Source organism: Oreochromis aureus, linkage group 1, assembly GCF_013358895.1.
Source record: "Oreochromis aureus strain Israel breed Guangdong linkage group 1, ZZ_aureus, whole genome shotgun sequence".
Lineage (NCBI taxonomy): Eukaryota > Metazoa > Chordata > Actinopteri > Cichliformes > Cichlidae > Oreochromis > Oreochromis aureus.
Genome location: NC_052942.1, coordinates 31,204,127 through 31,228,040, shown reverse-complemented (window position 1 = coordinate 31,228,040; position 23,914 = coordinate 31,204,127). Strand labels below are relative to the sequence as shown.

Sequence of the window (23,914 nt, the reverse complement as noted above, 5' to 3'; positions counted from 1 at the left end):
CAATCATGTTCGTAGCTATTATACAGTTTTTCACATTTTTTAATTATATTTGATTGAATTTTTTTAAAGACTAGATTGGGATGCACTTATGATTCCAGATTGTCTGCAAGGCCAATTTACACTTTGTTACATTAAAGTCAGCAGCTCATGAATAAAATTTAAACTAAAAGAGTAAGAAGAATAATGTTACAAGTGTAAATAAATTAGAATAAAGTAGTTGTGCTAAAAAAAACAATTTAAAAAAAAAAGGTTAAGAGTGAAGTTAAACTTCTGCTGAATTTTTTTTTTTTTTATATTTCCACAAGCAAATGCAGAGCAGAGATCCTGTCTTCAAAATTGTATACTAATGCTAGGGTCGTTCATTATGAGCCTTTATTGACGAGCCCTTTTTTTATGGTAGTACTTTCACCTGAGGTCACATAGAAGAAAGTCGAAAATCTTTAACACTAATTCCCACACACCATCAATCAGCTGTCCATAAATTACTCCTGCTCCGGTAGTTTATGAAGTGCCACATGTAATACCCCACTTAAGGACGCGAGCGCTGTAGAAGTCGTTTAGGTGTTTAAGAAACGTATTCATGAGGAGCAATAGAACTAGTTTATTCCAGGTTTACTTTGCTACTTTTTTTTTCACTGGTAATCAGTTTTGTTTACAAGAGCTCATTTTCTACAGTGCACTCTCGGGGTCGATTAGCATTCATTGTTCAGTCATCTGGAGTTTTTGTTTTGTGTTTGACTCATTAAGGAAAATGAGCTCGCTTTTATGGGATAGCTCCTCATAGAGTGTGAATAAAGCAAATTTGAAGAAGAGTAAAATTAAGAGCTTCACTTGGAGTGAGACTGAACTGACGTTTGAGTTTCATTACATACCGTCACCATGAGCACACATTGGCTCATGTGCTTTTAATCTTCACCATAACTACATGTCAACTTTTATAAAGATTTTTTTTAATAGAATCTACTTTGGTTGGAAACAAGATTTGAATTGACAACAGCGTTGAAATGTATTCTTGTCCTTTCTTTTGAAATGACATTTCTTTTCTTCTTTTTTTGCCAGCTATTGCATTGTCTTGTTTACTCCTCAAGGGCAGGTGCTCAGCAGTATTGATGTGTAAGCTCTTGCCATGAATTTTAAAACGCTTTGATTAACAGTGAGCCCTGTGAAAGCTAATGAAATTTTAATATGTATTGTTTGTATGGAAACAAAAAATATGCATCATCCCATTCGCTGTTGTCAAATATTGACCTAAACACCAACAAGGGATCAAGAATTTTGATTTTGATGCGGTGTGACAAATCAATCAAAAGGCTTATGAGTGTCATGAAATGTCATGGCTAAGATAATGTAATAAAAGAAGATAGAAAAGGTTTAATAAAAATATAATCAATACATCCCTGTCACATAGCTACTCCAGTTTTTATGACAGTTATATAGCTCATAGACGAGTGTGAGTTAATAACAGGCACGGGTACAAATTCATAAGATAATAATGTGCTGTGAATTTCTTGTTTGGATCTGAATATCACAGCAACTGTATTGTGACACAAATGCATTCCAGCTTGTGGATGCATTCATTAGCATGACCAGCGTTCATATTTACTTTCGCTCTCTGTACATCGTATAAGAATGGTGAAATATTGTGTAAAACCCCTGCTCTGATACTACATTTCTGCCTTTTCCTCAGTGCCACAATGGCGCATGATGCAAATGACCATCTGCTACGACGGTGTTTGTTCTTCCAGTCTGCGCTGTATTCAGGCAGGTCTTGCTCTCAGCTACACCTGCTGGGAGCTTGGTTAGCATATTTGTGCCAACTGGTAGGCATGTGGGTAAACGTACATGAAAATGAAGAGAGATTTTGTGGGAGCAGATAAGGACTTCACTGCACTTCCCTGTCTAATACTGAGATTTAATGCGGTTTGGTTGCACAGAGAAAGAACGATGCACATTTGGATGTTTTATTGCAAATTGCTCGGTCCTTTTTACCTTAGTTTTATAAGAAATGCTGTGGCCCTTACTGCTAGCTCATATTTCATGTGCTTTCCCAGCTCTGGTCTATCTGCCCTGTCAGAGAGAATCAGGTTGGACAGAGCTGAGAGGTCTGACTGGACTTTATCAGAGGTTTCTCTCCAGGCTGTCTAATGTCTGATCTAATGGAAGCTGAAGAGGACAGACAACAAACACACTAACATACACACATACACACAGGGTAGACTTTCACTCTTGTGCAGCTCACTGGATATATTGCAGATCCAAAGACCAAAGTACATAAAGGCACCAGAGGAGTGAAGTGTATGACGTTAATCATTTTGCTTATATAAAGCTTTTATGATATGTTATTGGTTTTCTTTTTTCTTTTGTTTGTTTTTTGAAACCAGTGCATATGTGTAAAGTTTAGCTGGAGTAACCGACAGCACAGTCTCAAACTGTAGCCAGACACTTTTACAGTAGGTTTTAATTAGGCTTTGGCTATTTGCAATGATTCATGTCTGATCGTTGGACTGGATGCTTTCAATATGAGCGTGGGCTTTATAAAAAATGCATTCCAGCAGAAACATAAAACATGAAAAACATTATCCACTCTCCCATTATATAGTTAGAGCCACTGCTCTGCCTTGGTTGTCTTTTCTTTTTATAGAGGATGAAGTTGAATGGCTAAAATAAAACCAGCACAGCACAAATGCCTGAGTGATCAAGTTATCAATTACGTCTGACCTCAAGGGAGTTTGTTTTCTGAATGCTGTTGGCAAAATACACTTCAGTAAATATTCAATCATTTTCTGAACAAAGGTCCAATTTTGAAAGTTTTTGCCAAAAGACTTGTATTGCTGATTCTGCATTTTAGCTCTATGTTGCAATTTGCTGTGGAAATCTGATAATAAGTTGACTGCAATTATCTTTTTCTAAAACATTTCGATCCCCACTTTCTCTAAGAAAGACTGTTGGTGTTCCCCATTGTTTAATCTGCTGGCAGTCATGTTGTTTCATTTGCTCGGAAGCAGGGTGACAGGGATCAGATCACAGGCAGTCATGTAAACACTGTTAGCAGCTTACAGTGGTAATCCGCCCTTACTGTATTTACTTCTTTTCATGTGTAATCAAGTAGGGAACACCTACCAAGAGGCAGCACTCATCTGAAGGTCAAAACAGCACAAGTGTCAAGAGAGACCACGGTCAGTGCTGTGTAACTATTTGCATTGCCCGAGCCTCGCTAATGCACGTTTTCCCCAAGGACACGTACGTCCTCTGGAATAGCAGGATTGGTACACAGGTCACAATGCTGCACCAGCAGAAGTAGCTATCTCGGATAAAGAGAACAAATCAATACCAAGCACTCTGGCGTCTCCCTATGTACCTCCCCTTGAGCCTGAAAATCCAACTTTTTTTGGACATAATAAATATTTATGCCTTTCTGTTGAGCTAATTACACTATTTCTCCTACTTCGCTGCAATAGCGTCCTCATTTATGTGCAATATGACTCATAAATGAGCCATGACTTTGAAGTGATGGAATAGTAAGAGTGGCATTATGCTTTATTATTTAAATGCTCATTGGGTGTATTTGTAGTTTAGACTTTACTGTGAATTACGAGTAGCAAAACTGAGGTCACGCACAGTTCAGGTTGTATAATTTTGCCACAAGAAATGATTTGCTTCTGTCCTCTGTTTGCAACCCAGTTTGAGAGTAAAATATGTCAGCGTTTGAGCATGAATCTATCTCCACTAATGAGAGACAGCCTAAGGAGAGCGCGGTGTCTGTCAGCACCGTTAAGTGCGGAGGTGATAGAACTTAATTTTCCTCATATTTCTAGGCTGCGGCTTCTGTCTGCATTGTTGTGCTGCAGGGGGAGATTATCGGATTATCACACAATGAGGGAAAATGTAGAAAAAAATAAAGACTTAAAAGCATGAGATTCTCGCGCCTTCACCGCTTAAGTGTTTAGTGCGTGTGTTGTTTTTTTGTTTTTATTTGTTGAAGTTAGACTCTTGGGGAAGTATAACTGGAAATCCACCGTGATTATGTTTGTATTATACAAACTTATCTTTAAAAAGTTGTGAACCAAAAACACAAGAAGATGATTTGCAGATCATATAAACTTTGTATTTAAGTGGGAATTGTATGATTTTTGAATGATGATATTTGGGAAATTTGTAATCTTTGGGGGTTTGTTTACCAATCTTTTTTTTTTTTATGTAAAATTTTGCCATTTAAATCTTTCTTTCTTTGTTTATATTGGCAAATAATTTTGGGAGGATAGGACAGCCCTTGTAGGCCCTATATAGGACTTTCCTTTCCAATGTCCAGTGCATTTTCCAATGCATTTTCTTTCTAAAAGAGAAGTAGAATGAGCTGTCTTGACATTCCCGGGAGGAATGTGAGGTAGTTGAAGGTTGTGGCAGCAAGGTGGTGGGGGCGTGAGTGGGTCTTTGCTGACTGTTGCTGGAGGCCTTTCAACATTAATGGGCTATTGACCCCCAATGGGGTAGAGGCATGAAGTGGCAATACATCATAGCCACATCCACGTGTCATCTGACTCCCCTGTCCCCCTCTTCTGTGACCACCCAGGCATCATGACAAGAGGTGCTTACCAATTCAACTATCCTTTCCTGTCCTTTTCTTTCTCCTGTCCTCTCTTTATCCACTCTCTCCTTCCCATTTCCATTCCCAAAACCAATCCCATTCCCATGCTGTCTTCTCCTTTCACCAGCTATACACAACCTGAACTCTGGATGCACTCCCCTCTAATCCACCGCATGTCTTTTCTCAGCTCAGGAACAATAGCTACAGAGTGTAGCATGGCTCAGAGCTACAGCCGTCAGAAAAAATGTTCTGCTCCCATAAGGCTGTGGGACACTGCATCCAGCAGCATCAGCCAAGCAGCCTGTCTCTGCTTCACATGAAGTCTTCCTCACTGTTTGTCGAGAAATTATTTCAGCTTCTGTGTGTTTGACTGTCGGTTGAAATGGAATTTCTATTACTGCAGTGCAATTGACAGCCAGAGCAAATGACTTATCGTATCTGTGCTTGCTGTCATTGTGTCAGTATGCTGATCTGTCGCTTGTCTTTTGTTTGTTCACCATGAAGCGGTATAAATTAGCTGTTCGAGCTATGCTGTGATTCATGTTGGTAGGTAGGCACCTGTCCAAGCCACCGTTCCCATTAATCTTCTATTAATGAGCTTTTACCTCAGTCCTAATGAGCTGTGATTGCTGCTATGCAAAGAATCAATGCCACCTTATATGCAGTGGTCCTACAGTGGGCAGGCGTTTATGTAGGTGAGGCAGTGCCAATCAGACAGTGAAGCGAGAATCAAATCACAGGGAGTCGATTTTACAGTGTTAAATGATCCCATGGTAATCAGAAAATCCAGTTAATTACTCATTACTGCCAGACGGTGTCAGCTATTAAGCTGATCCTTTAAATAAAACAGGAAGCTCTTAGGCTTAACTCAAGACTTATTCAAGTGTAAAGTTTGTGTGTGTTGAGTGCTTGACCTCATCGAGTAGTTTGTTGACAGTGATGACAATGTCAGTGAGTTGGGAGTAGTCCAACACTTTGACCAAAATTTAAATATGACCTGAATCCTGCTGACTAATAATCCTCTGAATGTGTCTTAGCACCACAGTCAGATTGATGTTTGTAAAATATATTGCATTACAATTTGCCAACTGTATTCTGAATTCTGGATGACTTTGTTGATCTATTAGGTTTTCACCTTCTGTAGACAACATTCATGGTTCTCAGACAATGTTTGAAACCAGTGTTGTGAAAATTCCCGTGATGCATCCTGATCTGTCACAGTATGGATACTGGATCTCCGAGGGTGCGCTGTTGAGTCTAGCAAGGGGCACAACCTACAGAACTTACAAAGTAGCGCATCTAGAAATCGGATTCATTCTGGGAATCCAAAAGAAGTGTAATCAGATTGGAATTGGAGGAGTTTAGAGGCTGGGTCATTTTCGGACTGATTTTATTTCCTATTCATTTTGGCACAAGCATTCATCTCTAGGCTGATGATGCGATTATATACATGTGTGCCACCTCTCTAGGGCAGGCAGAACAAGAGCTCCAGACTGCATTTCACTCTTAAAAACTGCATTTAGAACTGGTTTTAAATGTTCAAAAGACAAAATTTATGGTATAGTCAAAAGCTCACCCACCCACGTTTGATGGTTTTAGCATTGTTACTTCTGACACTAAATCTGTTCCACCATACCTACAAGTATTTGGGTTTATGGTGTTTCTCTTGAATGTAAACATTGCTAAAGAGGTAGAGCTGGTCGTCTACCAGTTAGAGGTTCAGTGGTTCGATCCTCGCTTCCTCTAGTCTCCATGTCAAAGTAATTATGTCAAATCTTGCTTACTTGGTGTACAACTTATGGAACCTGTGTTTCAACATAGGATTGATTATGGGGTAACACTGGGCATGCTTCCTCTTGATTCAGTGTACCATGTATCTATACATTGTATTAAAAATGCCAGGTGTCTGGCTCACCATTTTGCTCTTTATGTTTTGGTGAGTTGGCCATCACTGATGACTTGCAGAAGACAGCACTGATATATATTTTTTCTCTATTAAGCAATACTAGGTACACTGGTTTTCTTTGTAGCCTTTCTTAGTACGAATAGTTATGAAATGTGCTCCTCTAAATGGTTGTTTTTGATTTGCTTAGACCTCGGATACATCTGGGGGAAAAAAACTGTTTTCATATTACGCACTTTAGACTCTACAGAAAGAACTCATCTTAAACATGCCTAGTGAGTTTAAAAGCATCATAATGAATGCAGTAAAAGAAATCTGAAGATGTTTTTTCTTTAGAGGCTGGTAAAATTTTGAGTATTGTGTATTAGTTGGTAATGGTGTGACTGATTAGTAAGGATTTCCCCCGCTATGAGAATTAAAGCAAGAAGACTATGTTGAAGATGATTTGTACAACTCCTTCATATTTAAAACCAGTTCACAGCAAAAGCCTCCTCTTGGCTCCTGACCTTTCAGAAGCAGTGGTCTCTTAATATTGAGCTTCAAATATCAAGTGATATGTGTTCATTAGAGCTCTCCGTTGTTATGTATTTTTATTATGTATATTTATTCTTGCCGCACTCTCCCACCATCTGTGCTTCCCGCTTTCATTCTCCTCAACTTCCTGATGTTCTCTCTTTATATTTCCCTCTGTGGCAAACTTGCATCACCTGACTGTGTCTAATTTTCTTTTTTTCCTCCCCTCTCTATTCACTCGCTGTCACTGTTGTCTTTTTTTTTTTTTTTTAAATACATCCCTACTGTCTCCTTCCGATGCTTTCCTCTCTTCCCCTCGCTCTCTGTCTCCGCTACTTTGTCTGGCTTACTTCCGTCACCACCCGCCTCTGTCTTGTTTTCTGCTTTGTGTATGTTGTCTCTTTAGGCTTACTCTCTTTTCCAGAAAGGGAATGAATCCATATACATGTCAGTGTGCTGTGGAAGACACTGTTCATCTTCTACTCCCTCAGGCCACCTAGAGAAACAAACAATTTACGCATAAAGTGCACACACTAACACAGGCGTGCCTTCACTGGGATATGATATGTGACTGGCTGGTTCTAATGCCTTCTTTTATGTTTCGGTATTTTGATAGAAGGTTCTTTTTGTACCATCGCTGAACAAATTAGTACATACTTATGGCTTGTATTAAATAATTTTAATAGATTTTCTTTCACCAGTTCACAAAGGTGACCCAATTATGTGGGTTTGCTGACAAGTGCCTGTCACTGTGTGTCATTTGTTTCTCAGTAAGTACAGCCTTCAACAGAAACAGAAATTATAGGAAGGAACGAGCCAAAAATAGTGTAGCAAGACCCAAAATATTCTCCTCTCTGGACCAATCATGAATAGACTAGATCTGAGACTTGGTTTCCGGGCTTCCCATAAAAAAAAATATATATATATATATAAAAAAACACCCAGCACGCCCCTACGGGCGGTTTATCCTTCAAGCTCGGGTCCTCTACCAGAGGCCTGGGAGCTTGAGGGTCCTCATGTAGTATCTTAGCTGTTCCCAGGACTGCGCTCTTCTGGACAGAGATCTCCGATGTTGTTCCCGGGATCTGCTGGAGCCACTCGCCTAGCTTGGGAGTCACTGCACCTAGTGCTCCGATTACCACGGGGACCACCGTTACCTTCACCCTCCACATCCTCTCGAGCTCTTCTCTGAGCCCTTGGTATTTCTCCAGCTTCTCGTGTTCCTTCTTCCTGATATTGCTGTCATTCGAACCGCTACATCGATCACTACGGCCGTCTTCTCCTGTTTGTCTACCACCACTATGTCCGGTTGGTTAGCCACCACCATTTTGTCCGTCTGTATCTGGAAGTCCCACAGGATCTTAGCTCGGTCATTCTCCATCACCCTTGGGGCATCTCCCATTTTGACCTCGGGACTTCCAGGTTATACTCGGCACAGATGTTCCTGTACACTATGCCGGGCCACTTGGTTATGGCGTTCCATGTATGCCTTGCCTGCTAGCATCTTGCACCCTGCTGTTATGTGCTGGATTGTCTCTGGGGCATCTTTACACAGCCTGCACCTGGGGTCTTGCCTGGTGTGATAGACCCCAGCCTCTATGGATCTTGTACTCAGAGCTTGTTCTTGTGCTGCCATGATTAGTGCCTCTGTGCTGTCTTTCAGTCCAGCTTTGTCCAGCCACTGGTAGGATTTCTGGATATCAGCCACCTCCTCTATCTGCCGGTGGTACATACCGTGCAGGGGCCTGTCCTTCCATGATGGTTCCTCGTCTCCCTCCTCTTTCTTGGGTTTCTGCTGCCTGAGGTATTCACTGAGCACTTTCGGTCAGTTGGGGCCATCTTCCCAATGTATTCTTGGATGTTCGTTGTCTCATCCTGGACTGTGGTGCTGACACTCACCAGTCCTCGGCCCCTTCCTTCCGCTTAGCGTACAGCCTCAGGGTGCTGGACTTGGGGTGAAACCCTCCATGCATGGTAAGGAGCTTTCTTGTCTTTATGTCAGTGGCTTCAATCTCCTCCTTTGGCCAGCCTATTACCCCAGCAGGGTACCCATATATATATATATATATATAAAAAAACACCCAACACGCCCCCTACGGGCGGTTTATCCTTCATGCTCGGGTCCTTGAAGGATAAACCGCCCGTGAAAATATATATATATATATATATATATATATATATATATATATATATCTATATATATATATATATATATAGAGAGAGAGAGAGAGAGAGAGAGAGAGAGAGAGAGAGAGAGAGAGAGAGAGAGAGAGAGAGAGAGAGAGAGAGAGAGAGAGAGAGAGAGAGAGAGACTGTCACAGGCCTCAGTGTGTATCCACCTCAAGTACAGCATTAAGCCAGGAGAAAGGAGGAGCAAGAGAACAAACGACATGGCTGTTTTTGTTCCATCTGCAGGAGGCTGATGGAGACAGCAGCACACAGATGCACGTCCTCCTCACACGTGGACAAACGTGTCACAGCATGAGCATGGATAGGAAAAGAATTTACGCTGAGTGGTTCACAAAAACTCTTTATAATATATAATATTATGATTTTTTTTTTTTTTTTAAAGTTGATATTTTCAGACTGTAAAAAGGCATACAGAAGTGTATTCGTGTTTGTCTTTTCTCCTTTTTGTTCTATAAAACATTGAGATGAAATCATAATTTGGCCAAGATACAGGCACAAAGATGACAGGACTGTGTTGTCTTTGTTTACTGAAACTTTTCTCCCAGAGATCTGTGGGGAACCGTCAGCAGCAAGAGCCTCCTCTTGGCTCTAGTCACTAAGCAGATTTATAGTCAACACAGAGGCGCCATGGGTCAATGAACAAACACCTTTACTTGTCAGCGAGCTTTCTGACTGACACACAGTACCTGTGGGTGGCCCCCGATATTGCTCAAATCTCTGGCTTTGAACACCAGATCAACCCCGTTTTCTCGTCACAGACTAGGCCAATCAAACGGAACGAAATCAAAGCTTTGTTCATCAGCTCCTTTTCTACCTCTGTTAAATATGTGTCTTTGGGAGGACCACGTCTTCTATTATTTTAGCGAATCAGAAAGCAAATGCAATTAAATGTATCTGTTTAATACATGAACAAAAAAGCCATTTTTAGTCTCATTTTCTACATCCAGTTTCACTTGTGATATTTTGTAATTCACTTTAAGGAGTTGCTGTCAGCAGAAATTCACCTTGTTAAAAAGCAAGCCAACTCAAATGATAAAGGATTTCTTTTAAGAGTGATTTAGCTGGTAGAGCAGGCAGAGCAAATCCTTAAGCCTGGATATTTTCTGCACATTGTTTTCTAGGGGTGTAAAGTCAGTCACATTTAATCCTTCACTAGTGCTCAAGAGATGCCCTCAATCAAATCCAGATATTCCCTGTGCCCCTGAAAGCGCCTCACAGCAGCAAATTCTCTCTGGCTCAGTGTGAGTGGGTGGGTGGTAGTCAACCAGAGAGGCAGATAAATGTGTTTTTCTTTTACATATTACACTCTTTAGCCTCGCAATAAAAGCACGGTTATGTAGTTGTTTGCTACTTTCTTGCAAATGCAGTGAATTTACTGGCCGTCAATAATGGAAATGGAGGAAAATAACACAGAATCGGTCTGGATGATGGTGATGGCAGGATGGCTTGATCAGTTCTTTATGTGCAGCAGGATGCGGCTGCCAGGTTTGTTGCAGTTAATGTTTTTTGATTTAATCCAGAGCTTTCTGACTGCCCTTGCACTGCCATGATAATATGCCCAGAGGGCTCCTCGTGCAGTAAGTAGAACAGGAGCCTCCCTGGATTTATAGCAAGGAACATGTTCCTCTCTCTCAGAATTAATCTCCTTAGTTTGGAACCACAGGAAGAAAAATGAAAACAAAGATTGGATCTGCCTCTTATTTTGGAGATTAAATTTTCTTTTTCCTATTGTTTTTATTTATTTATTTTTTTCCCCCTTAGTTGTGGACACCTATTATTTTGGCATGCAGTATTTGTCTTTTCTCATTAGGGAAAATTGCTTCTCGGTGCAAAGGCAGATGTTCGGTTCTCAGCAGTGTGCTGCCATCGCAAACATCTTTTTTTAGTAGCACTAAACAGATGGTTGTGGGTGTTAGATTGCTGCCACTACATGACTTTTGAAAACCCTGTTGAGGGTGGTGAACTGTATTAGGGCTTTTCCAACATACAAAAACAATGTTGCTGCCCCCTAGAGAGGTTTATAAATCACATTTTGTAAGCTTTTGTTGGGGGGGGGGGCATGAGTGCGAGGGCTGTAAAAAGCAAAAAGTGGAAGTGCAGCATCTGGACAGGAACTCTGACATCCGGGGAGGGGAAGGTATGAGGTAGATCAAGAGAGGGTGTGGTGCTTGACTTCTGACCCTGAACAGAGGGTAGGGGTCAAATCCAAAATATAGGCGGCAGCAGTGTTGCAACATGCAACCCCACGGTCAGGCCCGTCTCTGCAATTTGTCTTGACAGATGTGTCCCCTCCCAGTTTACTAAACGTGTATCAACAGGAACTGACGGGATGAATAAGAAGAGCAGTAGGAAACGAGGAAGAAAGGAAGGTTGGGAGGAAGAATTTTTTATGTTTTCTTTTTAATGCAAAGAAAGGTAAGGAGGCCAACAAGGCTCCTGTCTCCATACACAAGCCTGGTGTAGCAGGGAGTCTCAGTCCACCACAACAGTTTATTGAAGGCAACATGCCTTCAATTAAAGGGTTCTTTCCACATGGTGTACTCACCCCACCAATGTAACACCTCCCCCATTAATTTTCCCCCTTCTTTGCAACTTGCTTTCTTTCCCTTCTTCCAGAGCTATTTGTTCTTCTGCAACAAAGGTAGAGCCTAATCGTGGTAGGATCTCATAACACCAAGGCTTTTAACTGCCAAGATCAAAGAGTGCAAGTTTGTCTAATGCGGGATTACGTTCAGATGCGGGATTACGTTCAGATACGGGACCTGGCAGCCTCACCTCACTCCACCCCTACACCACCACCAGTGGCGGGTAGCTCCATTAGGCTCAACGCATTGCTCATTTTTCCGCAAGAGCTCCCTTGGGCTAAGAGGCAATTATGCAGTAGTGTGGCATAATATTTCATTCTCTTCACATCGCATTGCTCTATGGTGGTTCTGGCCGCTAACAGCTTCATGTGGCCCAGGAGGAAAGGTGCAGGCTGCTAACAACTTCATGTGAGAAGAGGAAGGTTGGAGAGGGGAGGAGGCGGTGGAAGAGGGAGAGGAGAGTTCTCAAGGGCATGATGCTTCATTAGCATAGTCAGGTCTTTTTCACCTTCTTACATGGAGAGTGAAAGGGTGGCCATGCGTTTTAGTTGTGGTCAGGTGATGTTAACTTGATTTGCAACGTGACTCATGAATATAAAAAAGTACACTGGATTGACAGTTTTGCTCCTTGCATGCAACAGTTACAGGGGGAAAGTCATATTTGGTTAACACGCTTAAGTTGTTTTACTTTGTATTTCCTTTAACACCGCCTTTGAACAACAAAGCAACATTCAATGCCTTGTGTTTCACTGATGATTATACATGTAAACAGAAGAAAACATAGACGTTTTATAATTGATGTCTACAGACAAACTGGCAATGTTCCAGAAACCGGTTAATGGTGTATGTTCCAAGAGGGTACCAAAGTTTAAAAACTGAGCCCTTTCCTGAACTCTGCAAAGATTGCACAAAGTATAATGTCATTATGCCCGCATTTGTTTTTGTCCAACCACTATGATAGATAAAATCACCTCCACACTGAGAGACCAATAGCTTTTTTTCCCTCCTCCTTCTTTTTTTTTGGTCCTGCTATTTCTTTTTCTGGCACTGTAAATCCTCTCCTGGATTTCGTCTTTTCATGAGTGGTGGCACATAAACTTAATACAATAAGTATTTGCTGTTAAATGATGTCACATTCATAAGGAAAATCCCTTTGTGGGTTGAACAGCAGAGTTGAGTATGTGGGTTGTGCCCACATCTTTTCTGCCAGTTGCAAACATCATGTTTCTTGAAGAGAGGTCATTCTGGGGGGGAAAAAAATTAAAATGCATTAGGTCACCAGTTGGTAATCATTTCTGTTTGTGCGGCTAGCCAAGAATTTAAGTCTGATGAAGAAATGCTGACAAGTAGTACAAAGGTTGCTATGAAATCATACATTAGGTAGGTTGTGGGAAAAAATATCTAGTATGTCATATTGCTTCTTCATGTGATATTTCATGAATACACTGTAGCAGTTTCTGTTTTTATATTATTAAAACAAGCATGTCGTGTGTCACTACTTAACCACTTTGTGTGGTGACGCCATAATGCAGTGAATCACTACATAATAGGTGTTTGTCTGCTTTTTCAAGCTATTTTTTATTCCTTGGTTATACAGATATTATGGAAAATTGCCCTACAGTGTATTGCGAATTGCTTTTTTTGTGACACTGTTATTATTGTGGCTAACCTGTCATTCCTGTATTGTATCAATAGTTATTCTGGGATCCACCTCCAAAACCAATGATTAAAGTATTTCTACTCTAGAGGGAATAGGCTCAAAGGATTTAAGGCTTTATGTGGCTTGAGAACTAAATTGAGGCTAAAAAACATTTTATTTAAAAGAAACAACAGCTTGCTTCGCTTTTGTGACATGAAGATCAGGGGCATTATTTGGCCCTTTGACATTTTCACATAATTTACGACAAAATTATTCTAACGCTTGTGACGGTTTCTGTTGGTTTCAAAGAGTCATTAAATGTTACAGAGAGAAAGAAAATTGGTACTTTATCTTCAACTCAGTTCTGACAGTGATGGGCATGTTCATCTAGGACCGCTGTGTGATTTCTATGCTTTGTGCAGAGAGCTGCTTTTGCATGAGCTCAACCTTTCTTTTTATTATTTCAGTGCAGACTCGCTTCCCACTTTCTGCAAATAGCAACAGCAAACTGTCACCGCCATTCACCGAATAATAGTTGTAGGAGGCCCTGCCTTTCAATTTATTCATGCCCAGTTTTGCTTTCTGACTATTGTTGATGGCTGATTTCAGCGAGAATAGCCTGCTTTTGACAGCACTCTGTACCTGATATCGCAGGACTTGTGCCATCTGCACCCATCTTATGCCAGTATTAACTATTGCAGTGCCTTGCTATTTTACATATGGCCTCTGACTGAGATGCTTCTAGCTATTGTACAAGAAATGCATTTGGCAACTTAGACCAAGCATACTCTTTTAATATTGTACAACAGTCTTTGGATAACTTGGCTTACCACAAGTTATTACATTGTTAGTCTGTTTTGGTTTTTTTGTTTATTTTATTTATTATTTCTATATTACTGTAAATTTGCTAGACCCACTAAGTGAGGGACTTGCTCAGCCTATGGATGCTTTCTCATTTTAACACATAGCAAACAAAATTCTAGTCTTCAGCTTGATAGGTGATGCTAGTTGTGCCATTTGGCCATCAAACTGATGTCACTAGTCACAGTTTTATTCCTGTATTAACACGGATGCTAAAAGTGTAAATGTGAGGCTACTTAGTCTTTTGGTGAAGTGATTCTTCCATATTCCGTGCTTTACAAGAAAAGTCCACTTCAGGCCTGATAAAATATGTTGCCTTTGTGTTTGCCAGTGAACCTACAGTCATAACTTTATAGCTTTCATCTATAAAGTTTTATGTCAGAAACCTAGCATTAACAATGAGTCTTTCTTCTCATGTTTTTTAGAGATCAGGTCTGGCGGGAGAGGTCCTAAGGACGGACCCGTGAGGCAGCTCCCCTTGTACGACACACCATACGAGCCAGCTGAGAATGGTGGCGACTCAGACCCTGACCGATTGCGCTGCCCCAGAGAAAGCAGACTACCCCAGGATGATGAGCGACCCCCTGAGGAGTACGACCAGCCCTGGGAGTGGAAGAAGGAGAGGATTTCCAAAGCCTTTGCAGGTAGGACTGACTGACCGAATTATTATGACCACTGAAGGAGAATATAAACCTCACTGTAACTTACGGCACAGAGAGAAGTAAGTGAAATAAATCTTGAAAGTACTACAAAGAAGACTTTTGAACAAGAGATGCATAATGCACTTTTACTCTGAAAACATTATTTCTGCCTTTTTAATAAGCATCTTTAAAAAGGGGGAAAAAACAAACAAAACTTCATTTGGATCTGTTTCGCAGTCTTTGTTCTAATGTCAAATGCTCAGGGACTGAATCTAACTAACGGCTCAACTGTCAAGCTTTTAACACAGCGTAATCTGAATCTGTTTCTCTTTACTAACCCAGACGTCTGTTTTTCCAGCGCTAACAAATTTGATTATGGCTTCTGTCAGGTTATGAGGCTCCCGCTGCTGCTGCTGCTGCCTTTACCTTTCTGTTTAAGCTTTTTCGTTTTTTTCCCCCTCTCCTCTGCACCTGCTACTTTCATTTTGCAGGTGTCCAGACCACTGTTTACTGTTTTCATCCAGCCCCTGCCTGTTTAAACTAAGTTGATACCTACGCTGCTCAGGGAGGCATGATTGGTTGCGCAGGTGCATGTAGGTCCAGGTAGTCACTGTGGTTTTAAGAGCTTCAGCATGGCTAAAACAGCCATAACATCAAACAGGGCTGTTCCTGGAAAGATATGCCGCCAGAATATAAATATGCACCCCAAATTAAAAAAAAACAAAAAAACAAGTATTTTAACCTTTTTCAAGAAAATCAGCAGTCCTTGACTATTTTCAATCGCCCCATTTTTCTCTTTATATATATATATTTTTTCTTTTTCATCCTTGAACAGCTCTGCTTTGTTATGACTGCATTAGCTACGAGGGCTCTGTAAATGGCACTGGATCAGATCCCTGCGGAAGAAAGGACTCCAAATCCCTCACAGGTACCAATGGAGGCGGGACTGGGGATTGTCTCCTTTTTTCTTTTTTTCTTCTTCTTTTTTTTTTGTATATTCTTTTTAGAGCTTTGACACTGATGCCTGAACCTCTGGGTTGCCACTTACTTTCTGAAAATGCAATTTAAAATTGATATTACAAGCTTGTTTTACAGTTTATTAGTGATGTCACGATTTGATTAACATTTGAATCCTAAGTGCTGTTTTCTCAAAATGAACCCAGCGGTCACCTACTGAAAAACGCCTTGGAAAACGTTGCTAATTAGAATGACATTATCAGTATGCTACTTGCACAATTCCCCAGAGCTTGAAGTGGACTAAAAAAAGGCAAAGGCATAGTAGAAGTACTTCAGATTAGTCTTTCAGCAGGCACGCAATTTTAGCAAGTGCAGTAGCACTGCTTAAAAGAAGAGGCGATGGGGTGAAGGGTGCAGTGGTTGAAGTGAAGCAAACTGTGTTTACTCCTCCACCCTTTGCAGTGTTAATTATTCTTTTTCCATGACAAGAATAGTGCTGTTTGGCTTTCTGTGGAAATGATCATTATACAAACAGAAAATATGGCAAAGTGGTCTCTGATGCACAGCAAAATAAAAACAACACGCATGCATTATTAAAACCACGCATGGCCTCAAGGCTCATTTTGGTGTATAGTTGGGGGGGGGGGAACAAGTGGCAAAGCTTGTAATTTGGTTTTTCGACACGCAAAAGTAATTGCGCGGTATAGCACCGTAAATCAAAACTCACTGCGATGCAAAGTACAAAAATAATTCACATTTTTGTAATTAAATTTCTTTATAGTTTAATTATTTCTACAAATGTCTCTATTTTATGTGTCCTTTATTTTTCCCTTTGTGCTCTGAAATCACAGATGAAGTGCACTGCAATAATGTAAAACGGTTACAATACAGAAGATGAAAGAGACATTAATCCCTTGTGGTGTTGTGCTGTTAATGGGTTGTTTCAACGGACTTCACACAGTCACGCAGTTGAAGGGAATTATGCCATAAATATCATTTACGTGCACAGCTACGTTTTAATATCCAACAATAAAGCATGTAATTAATGCTACATCTTCAACCCACTTTCATCACAATTGTTGAATCTAATTTGGATGTAATGCGTTGAAGAGCCAGTCAGAGCTAGTGACTATTTCCATCGCCAAATCGCTGGAATAGCACACTTTTCTATTTGTGTAGATTATTTGTAATGTTATTGATGAGGGAGAAGGTCTGCTCCTTCATTTTTAAGTACGTGTAAAGTCTTATGTGACATTGCAAAGGAAACAAGCTCATGAATCTCATTTGCTGGAGAAGAGTCTCATAAGAGTATTTAGTGCATACCTGCAGGCAATGAGAGTACTGGTCTGTACCAATCAATGGTACTTGCAGATAGCATAAGTTCTTGAAATAAATGAGAAAATTATCTTTGTCCACTGAGAGGTTTTTGGCTAGTTTTGAAGATTTCCACAGATAGATAGCATTCAGCTAGATGTTTCTGACTGTGGCAAGAGTTGTGATTTAAGGGATTCATTGGCTCATGTCAGGCAGAGTGTAGTGAGACTCTGTATGCAAATGTATAAAATAAATTTGTCAGTCTGTTCATTCGTCATCCTTCCATGTTTCCACTTAATTTCCGTTTCCTGTTTACTTCTGTGTACCCTCGGCCCCGAGGTTTTCATAGGAGTCGCGTTCTTTTGCCTGTGCTAGTGATTAGTTAAATAAGGGATGCTGCATTCTTAATCACTTTCCTTCTCTCCCTCATTATTTTTCTGTCAAGCAGCACTCAGAAGAGTTTGTTTAGGACACTGTTTACCAACACATCCCTCTTTCAACTCCCCCCTCTCACAGAGAGTGCCCCTCTTTTGATGGTGATTAATTCAATTTCCAGTGCATGTCAAAGTATATTGGTTTGGAATCGAAGAGATAAGTCTTTAAGTTGTCTTTCAAGGACAGCTGCAGTGTAAAAAGTACTTTGATTTATTACTGGGCTGTGTTCTGTTTTATGTTTAATTCAAGCCGAAATAATTCCCCACTATTTGAACGACAGAAAAGGGAAGAAAGGAAAAAAAAGAAGAAAGACATCTCTAGGACAAGCCTTGTCAGCATGGGCTTGTTGCTTTTGCAGGTGTCAGTGCAGACCAGCCTTGGATCCTGACATCAAGGGGCTTAGAGAAAGTTTCATACCTTTCAAGCTTGAAGTTTGTGTGCTTGCACCCATGTCTCTGATCTTTGCAACAAGCTTACCTGCGACTTCAGGACATTATACATTGCTTCAGTGTTTAAGTCAACATGTGAGCCAATTGCTTAGCAGTTATCCCCATTTAATCCCTTCTGGCACTGTTTTAAGAGTTATCTTAGGGCCCAGTTACTCTTGTCTTTTCCCAGAGGTCCCCATCAGATGCTTTATTGCACCAGTGTTGATTATATTTTTTGATCCATTCGTTTTCTCATTGCCAGGAAATCTGTGGCATAAATGAGTCACAGATCCAATACGGAATTGTCCTACATCCTTAGTCGAGGCAGGGTTACTCGGGCGGTCCTGTAATTTTAGATCATGAACTTTCTTTGTGTTAGAGCTTGAGAAGCCTGGACGCCTTTTTTTTGTAATCTACCAAACCTAGTTGTAGTTGAAGTGATAGTTAGATTTTCAGAACCACTAACCATTTTGCTGAAAAGTCTATACAAAAGAGTATAGCCTTTGGTTTGTGATGTTTTGACAGCAAAAAGCAAAAACTGAACATACATGAACATGTAAAACAGAAACTTTGCCTTAATTTTTTATCACAAGGTTTAAAAATATTACCCAAACCACCAATTTAAAGAACTATATTTTCCAAGCTTTCCATTGTAAATTTTTATCAGATTATGTAAGACTAAATCTGATTTAATTTTATTTTATGCAGAATATGAGAACATTTTTATTTGTTTTATATATAGATGTGTAATTGTTTGACTGTTCATGTTCAGATCTCCCTGATTTCCATTGTGGTGATGCCGCCATGCCTCCAGATGTCAGCAGTTAAGTAAATACATTATCAGGCTGCGGTAAGTTGTGATTCGAGCCTTTCTGTGCTCAGATAGCCTGTTTTTTAAAATCGGACTAATTATAGCTCTGTGGGCTTTTTAGGTTTCCAGAGGGCACTTCTCCTCAGCAACATTTCTATAGTTGCTGAAGCACTTTACGCCTGTGTAATATAAATGATTAATGATATTGTTCACCATTTAGATTTAGAAGCGGTTTGCTGAACCCATCTAAACCTTCACAGTTCATATTCCCACAATTATGTGGGAAATGAAAATGTCGCCAAACAAAGTATTAGCACGTAATGAAAAAAGATGAACAACCTTGCTAAATTGTGCAGTAGGTGTTTCAAAAATAAAGAAAAAAACAATTAAATAAGTACTACGCCCTCCCACAGTGGTATAACACAGTAATGCAATCTGTATAAAAGACTATTTGTCTTCATTAATGCTGGGGAGGCAAAGCAGAGTAATGCTCCTTGCTGCAGCCCCCTTTTCCTCAGCTGTCCCTATCACAGCCTGCCTGCACGCCTGTTCACAACACTTGGTCTGGTGTTATTATTCACTGTTGGACTATCTCCTGACAGGTATGCAATGGAATGTAAATCCTCTGCCTTGTTAGGGGGTTCCGAGGCTGTGTACTTGCGGTTTAGTTAATCACTCATCCTCACTGTCCCTCCCCACCCCAGCGCCACACCATACTCGGCTGCCGAACACAGGTACTCGACACAACCTCTATCCTTCCTCCCTGGATGCTGAGTAAGTGATGGATGAGTCTGGAGGTGAAGTGTGACGAAGACGCATTAGAATTTGACCATATATGATGCGTTAGTATATGAGGCCCGTGTAGGGTATGTCCATATGTCTATCATCCTGTACATTTTGGCTCTGCATATAGTATCCTCCCTCTCACAGCCAGACGTGGACACGTCGCCATTGGAAATCCGAGCGTTGTCTCAGCAGGAGTGGGACTAAGAGCCACTGTTACCTAATCTCCTTGCCCTGTTACCTGCTACTAACTCCTTTCACTTGACTCCTGGCCTGCAGGGTACCATGCATTTAACACTGGAGATCAGAGGCAGCGTAGTCGCTTAGCCCCTCAGGTCTTGGGAAACTTTATGGTTTTTTAATGAATCTTCATGGGCTTAACGACGTAGAAATCTGAGATCTGATTCTAATGTTCTAAAATAAATAATTGATCCAGTTACAGTCCTACCGTGGTGTCTTGCAACAGGGTTAAAGCCAGCTGTTTTGTGGGTGTCGGGGTTCTGTTTCTCTGTGCTTGGCTGATCCGATATCCCCCACCGCTGCCTGTCACTCTGCAGCGCTGTCTCGTCCTGCTGGCCTCTGCTGCAACACCCTGCTGATAACCTTACTGTCAGCCCTCTTTCATGAGCCTCAAATGTGTCCCACCGTTCTCTACGGAGCGCTGCTGCCATGGGTCTTATCTTCACTCACACACATTGGCCACACACAACAGCACTGTAAACCTCCCTCTATAAGTGTAGAAGCAGCGTTTTGCCAGAAAGCCCCCATGGAAGCTCCTGCTGGCCAGCTGTCAGTAACCCATCTTTCCCTTCTCTCTATATGGAAGAGCATGGAAAAAGGCCTCGCTGTCATCTTTTAACCATCACTCATTTTCTGTGTCAGTTTCATTCTTAATACAAACGCAGGTCCTTTCAAAAGAAAGTCGGACTATGTAATGTGATGGATACAGTATACGGGAAAAATTACGAAGTGGCATTTCAGTTTCTCTGGAGCATTACACAGTTGTTATCTGTAATGATTTGAGTGCAGATGGAACAAACACGTCTTCGGAAGAGGCTGGTTTTGTGTTTCGAGCTCTTCCGCTCATAATGTGCGGCATAAACATCACAATACTCCAGCTTGTTTTGAATATGCATGCAATTAGCCAGCCAAATTAAGCAGAACTAAATTAAACGGCATTGGTGGAAAACAAGCATAGCTGGTGATTTATGGTGCTGCACTGTTTACAGTGATGAAGTGCCATGGGCTAATGAAAAGCCCGGGTAAACAAATACCTGGCTTTGAGAGGAAAAAAAAAAACAACAGCTCCTGGAAGAACAAAGGAAAGGAAAGAGCATACCCCTATTCATTATTTTTATTCTTTTTTATTTACTACACTGTCAACACAAACTGAAAACAAAGTGCATATCCAAAGGGAGGAGGACAATGGGAGGGACATGAGTGATGAGTTGTCTTTTCAAATTTTTAACATGGCCACTTTTGAGCGACAGCTGCTTCGCAAGTTCCAGGCAGGCAATAACCTGCTTTTTGTGTCAACAGGAGGAGGTGTGTACTAATATTGAATGAGGATTATCCAGGTGAGAAAGATTAGACGACAAAAAAGATCGGATGTATTCACATGCACATTCAGAATTATTAATTGGGCTCTGCATTATTTCTCTTTTCATTTAGAAATGTGCTGTGCAAATATGACTCAGATTATTAACACATATAACTAACCTAACCTACAAAATACACAGTATTTATGTCATACTGAGCATGATTTACATTTTCTACTTGATATGCATGTGTGGTCTCTGATGCAGTTAACCTGTACACAGAGTACAATTTACCACCCACAGACCCAATAATGGGTCTAAATCTACATTAGCTGTAAACAGGTATGTATTGATAGAGGGCAGTGTGATAGAGCCGGTGTGGGCAGTGTGATCTGTGAAAATGTGGGTTGCAGTGTGGTAAGCCTTCAGGTCCATGTCTAAATCACCTAAACTGCTGTTGTCACCTCGGTGCTGAATATGAATTTGTCCCTGCAGTGTAAAGATGCACTCATCTGTGCAGCAGCGTGGCATCTAAAGTCAGTGACAACCTTAGGAGTAACAATACCTTAAAATGCTTCACAAGGTGAGGCACCCAGGTTTAAAAAACGCACACAAACACACCCAAAACCCTGACTATTGAATCAGTTTTCCTTAATTTTCACAGTGCTAAATGCTATTATTCAGCTGTGCAACCAAGCGAGTCTGAGCCACGCTCGCTGAAATCATCTCCTCATCCCCACACTGAGGCTGCAGAGTGGAGGCAGCCTTCTGCTCCCCAAACAATTACACGCTAATCTGCAATGTGAAATGAGTATTAGGCTTTTAATCTCATAGGAAGAGAGTCCCCTACTTCACCCCAAAGTAGAGGAAGTTATATTATCTAGCAGAGTTTTGACCTTCTGTATCCACTCCTCTAGCCTGCACCTCTCCCATCAGGACAGACAGCAAGCAGCTCCTCCTTCCAGCCACCTTTCTCTAGATTAGCCCCCTGACACCCCAGGCCCGGCTATTTAATTGCTTGTCGGATTGAATATTCTCCAGTCTCCCCTTCATCTAGCTTGCTGATATTGCTTCTCATTAACATGTCCTGTACCACCACCATGGTTCAATTCCTTTCAGGGAGGAAGACAGGTTCATAACATTATGTTCATCCTCCTACTAAAAACTAGTCTGTGCACCAGCGTTAATAGTATATCTGATTTACATCAACCCATCTATTTGCCTGTTGTTTGTCCATGTTTGAACAATTCTGTCACTCCCTTTATTGGACAGATGACTGAATATTTGCTGTATATCAGTCACAATGAGGGTTGCAGATGTTTGGGGGGTTTTCTGATTGGAGAATAGGACCCATCTGAGAGCCTTTCTTGCCATTGTTGTTCCGTACTTTAAACTTAACATACTCATCGAATGCATTTGGTTTTGATAAAGGAGATAAGAGGATGAAGGATGACATGTATTTAATAGGATGACGTGTTTTGTTTTTTGTTTTTTGCTTTAGGTTATAAGAGCTTAAAAGAAACCGTTAATAGTTATGATGCCCTTGGATTTGTGTTGAAGGTCAAACATGCCAAAAGTAGCTGCACATTAAAATTCCTTTCTTTTACAGTTCTTTCATAACTGGAATAAAATCTCCAGCACCATGGACAGTGACCTTAGAATTTGCTCAATCGCTGTGGCTTGGATGGCACAAAGATATCTTTTGAGACCTCTGCAAAATCTAAGTACAAATAACACAACCACCCGAGGAACATGCAGTCGTTCACCAAAGCTATTACCCATAGATTGCATTTATTTATTAGCCTTGGCTCGATCACTGGCTTTCTCTTGTATGAAGAAAAACATTCCCCTTTCTGTCTCATTCATTAATTATCCTTGGCTGTTTAAAAAGTGGCCCTGTGCTGGAAACAGATGTGCTGCTGCATGAGTGCTCAATTACCCTGGTAAAGTCCCAGCTGCATGAGGCATACATTATTTAAGGGGCAAAGCCAGGGTCGTGTCCATTGCCTTCATGGAGTACTCTTAGGTACTTTTTAGCTACAGATATTGTCTATACTCTGACTTGGCTTAATATAGAGGCCTGGGGTCTTTGTCATCAAACACAGCACCAACAGTTACAGTAGAGTGTATGCACCTGTGCTGTTTTCACTGATCATCTACTTTAGCTTAAGGCAGGTTTATATTTTATAGTTTGCTCATTAAAAGCACAGTATTATTATTTGGGCCTGAATGTTATTTAAGGATATTATGCACTGTATCATGCATTAGAGCTTGAACAATTCGGGCTTAAGAACTTCTTATTGCATCTATCTAGTATATCTCTCCCAAGGTGAGACTGTAGTTATTGGCTGAATCTGAGTGCATTATTGAATTTGATTATTGAAAACTTGCACATTCCTTTTGTTACCTTCAGGGCCTCTCAGCAATCTGAGTATCCAGCTCTGCATCAGAGTGGAAGCGGATATAAAGTCCAGCCCTACTTTTAGAACTAACGTTCCTTCCTTTCCAGTCCTCTTGTATTCCTTCCTTTTCTAGCCCACAGCTGCTGCTGAATTTTGGATCACAGTATAAACCAGCTCTCCTGCTGTTATCCACAGTATTTCTCACTTACCCCTTTTACCGTTTGTCTTTTTCTTCTGTTTTCTGTCATTATTTCCCTTTCCTAACTCACTTCCTTTCTTTATGATTCTTGTTGCTATCGTCTCCTTGCCTCCATCTCTCCTCTGGTGAC

At 40.9% G+C, this 23,914-nt stretch overlaps 1 protein-coding gene across 2 annotated transcripts in view; it reads left to right on the top strand.

Moving 5' to 3' along the window:
• zgc:158464 (uncharacterized protein LOC791139 homolog) overlaps positions 1-23,914 on the top strand; it is a 93,288-nt gene that overhangs the window by 53,311 nt on the left and 16,063 nt on the right. Inside the window, exons 3-4 of one of the 2 annotated variants that reach the window (XM_031746502.2) lie at positions 14,702-14,920; positions 15,753-15,845. In XM_031746502.2, coding sequence (XP_031602362.1) covers positions 14,702-14,920; positions 15,753-15,845 — 312 coding nt within the window. The remainder of the gene's footprint in view (positions 1-14,701; positions 14,921-15,752; positions 15,846-23,914) is intronic. The other variant, XM_031746503.2, reaches the window with a different exon arrangement.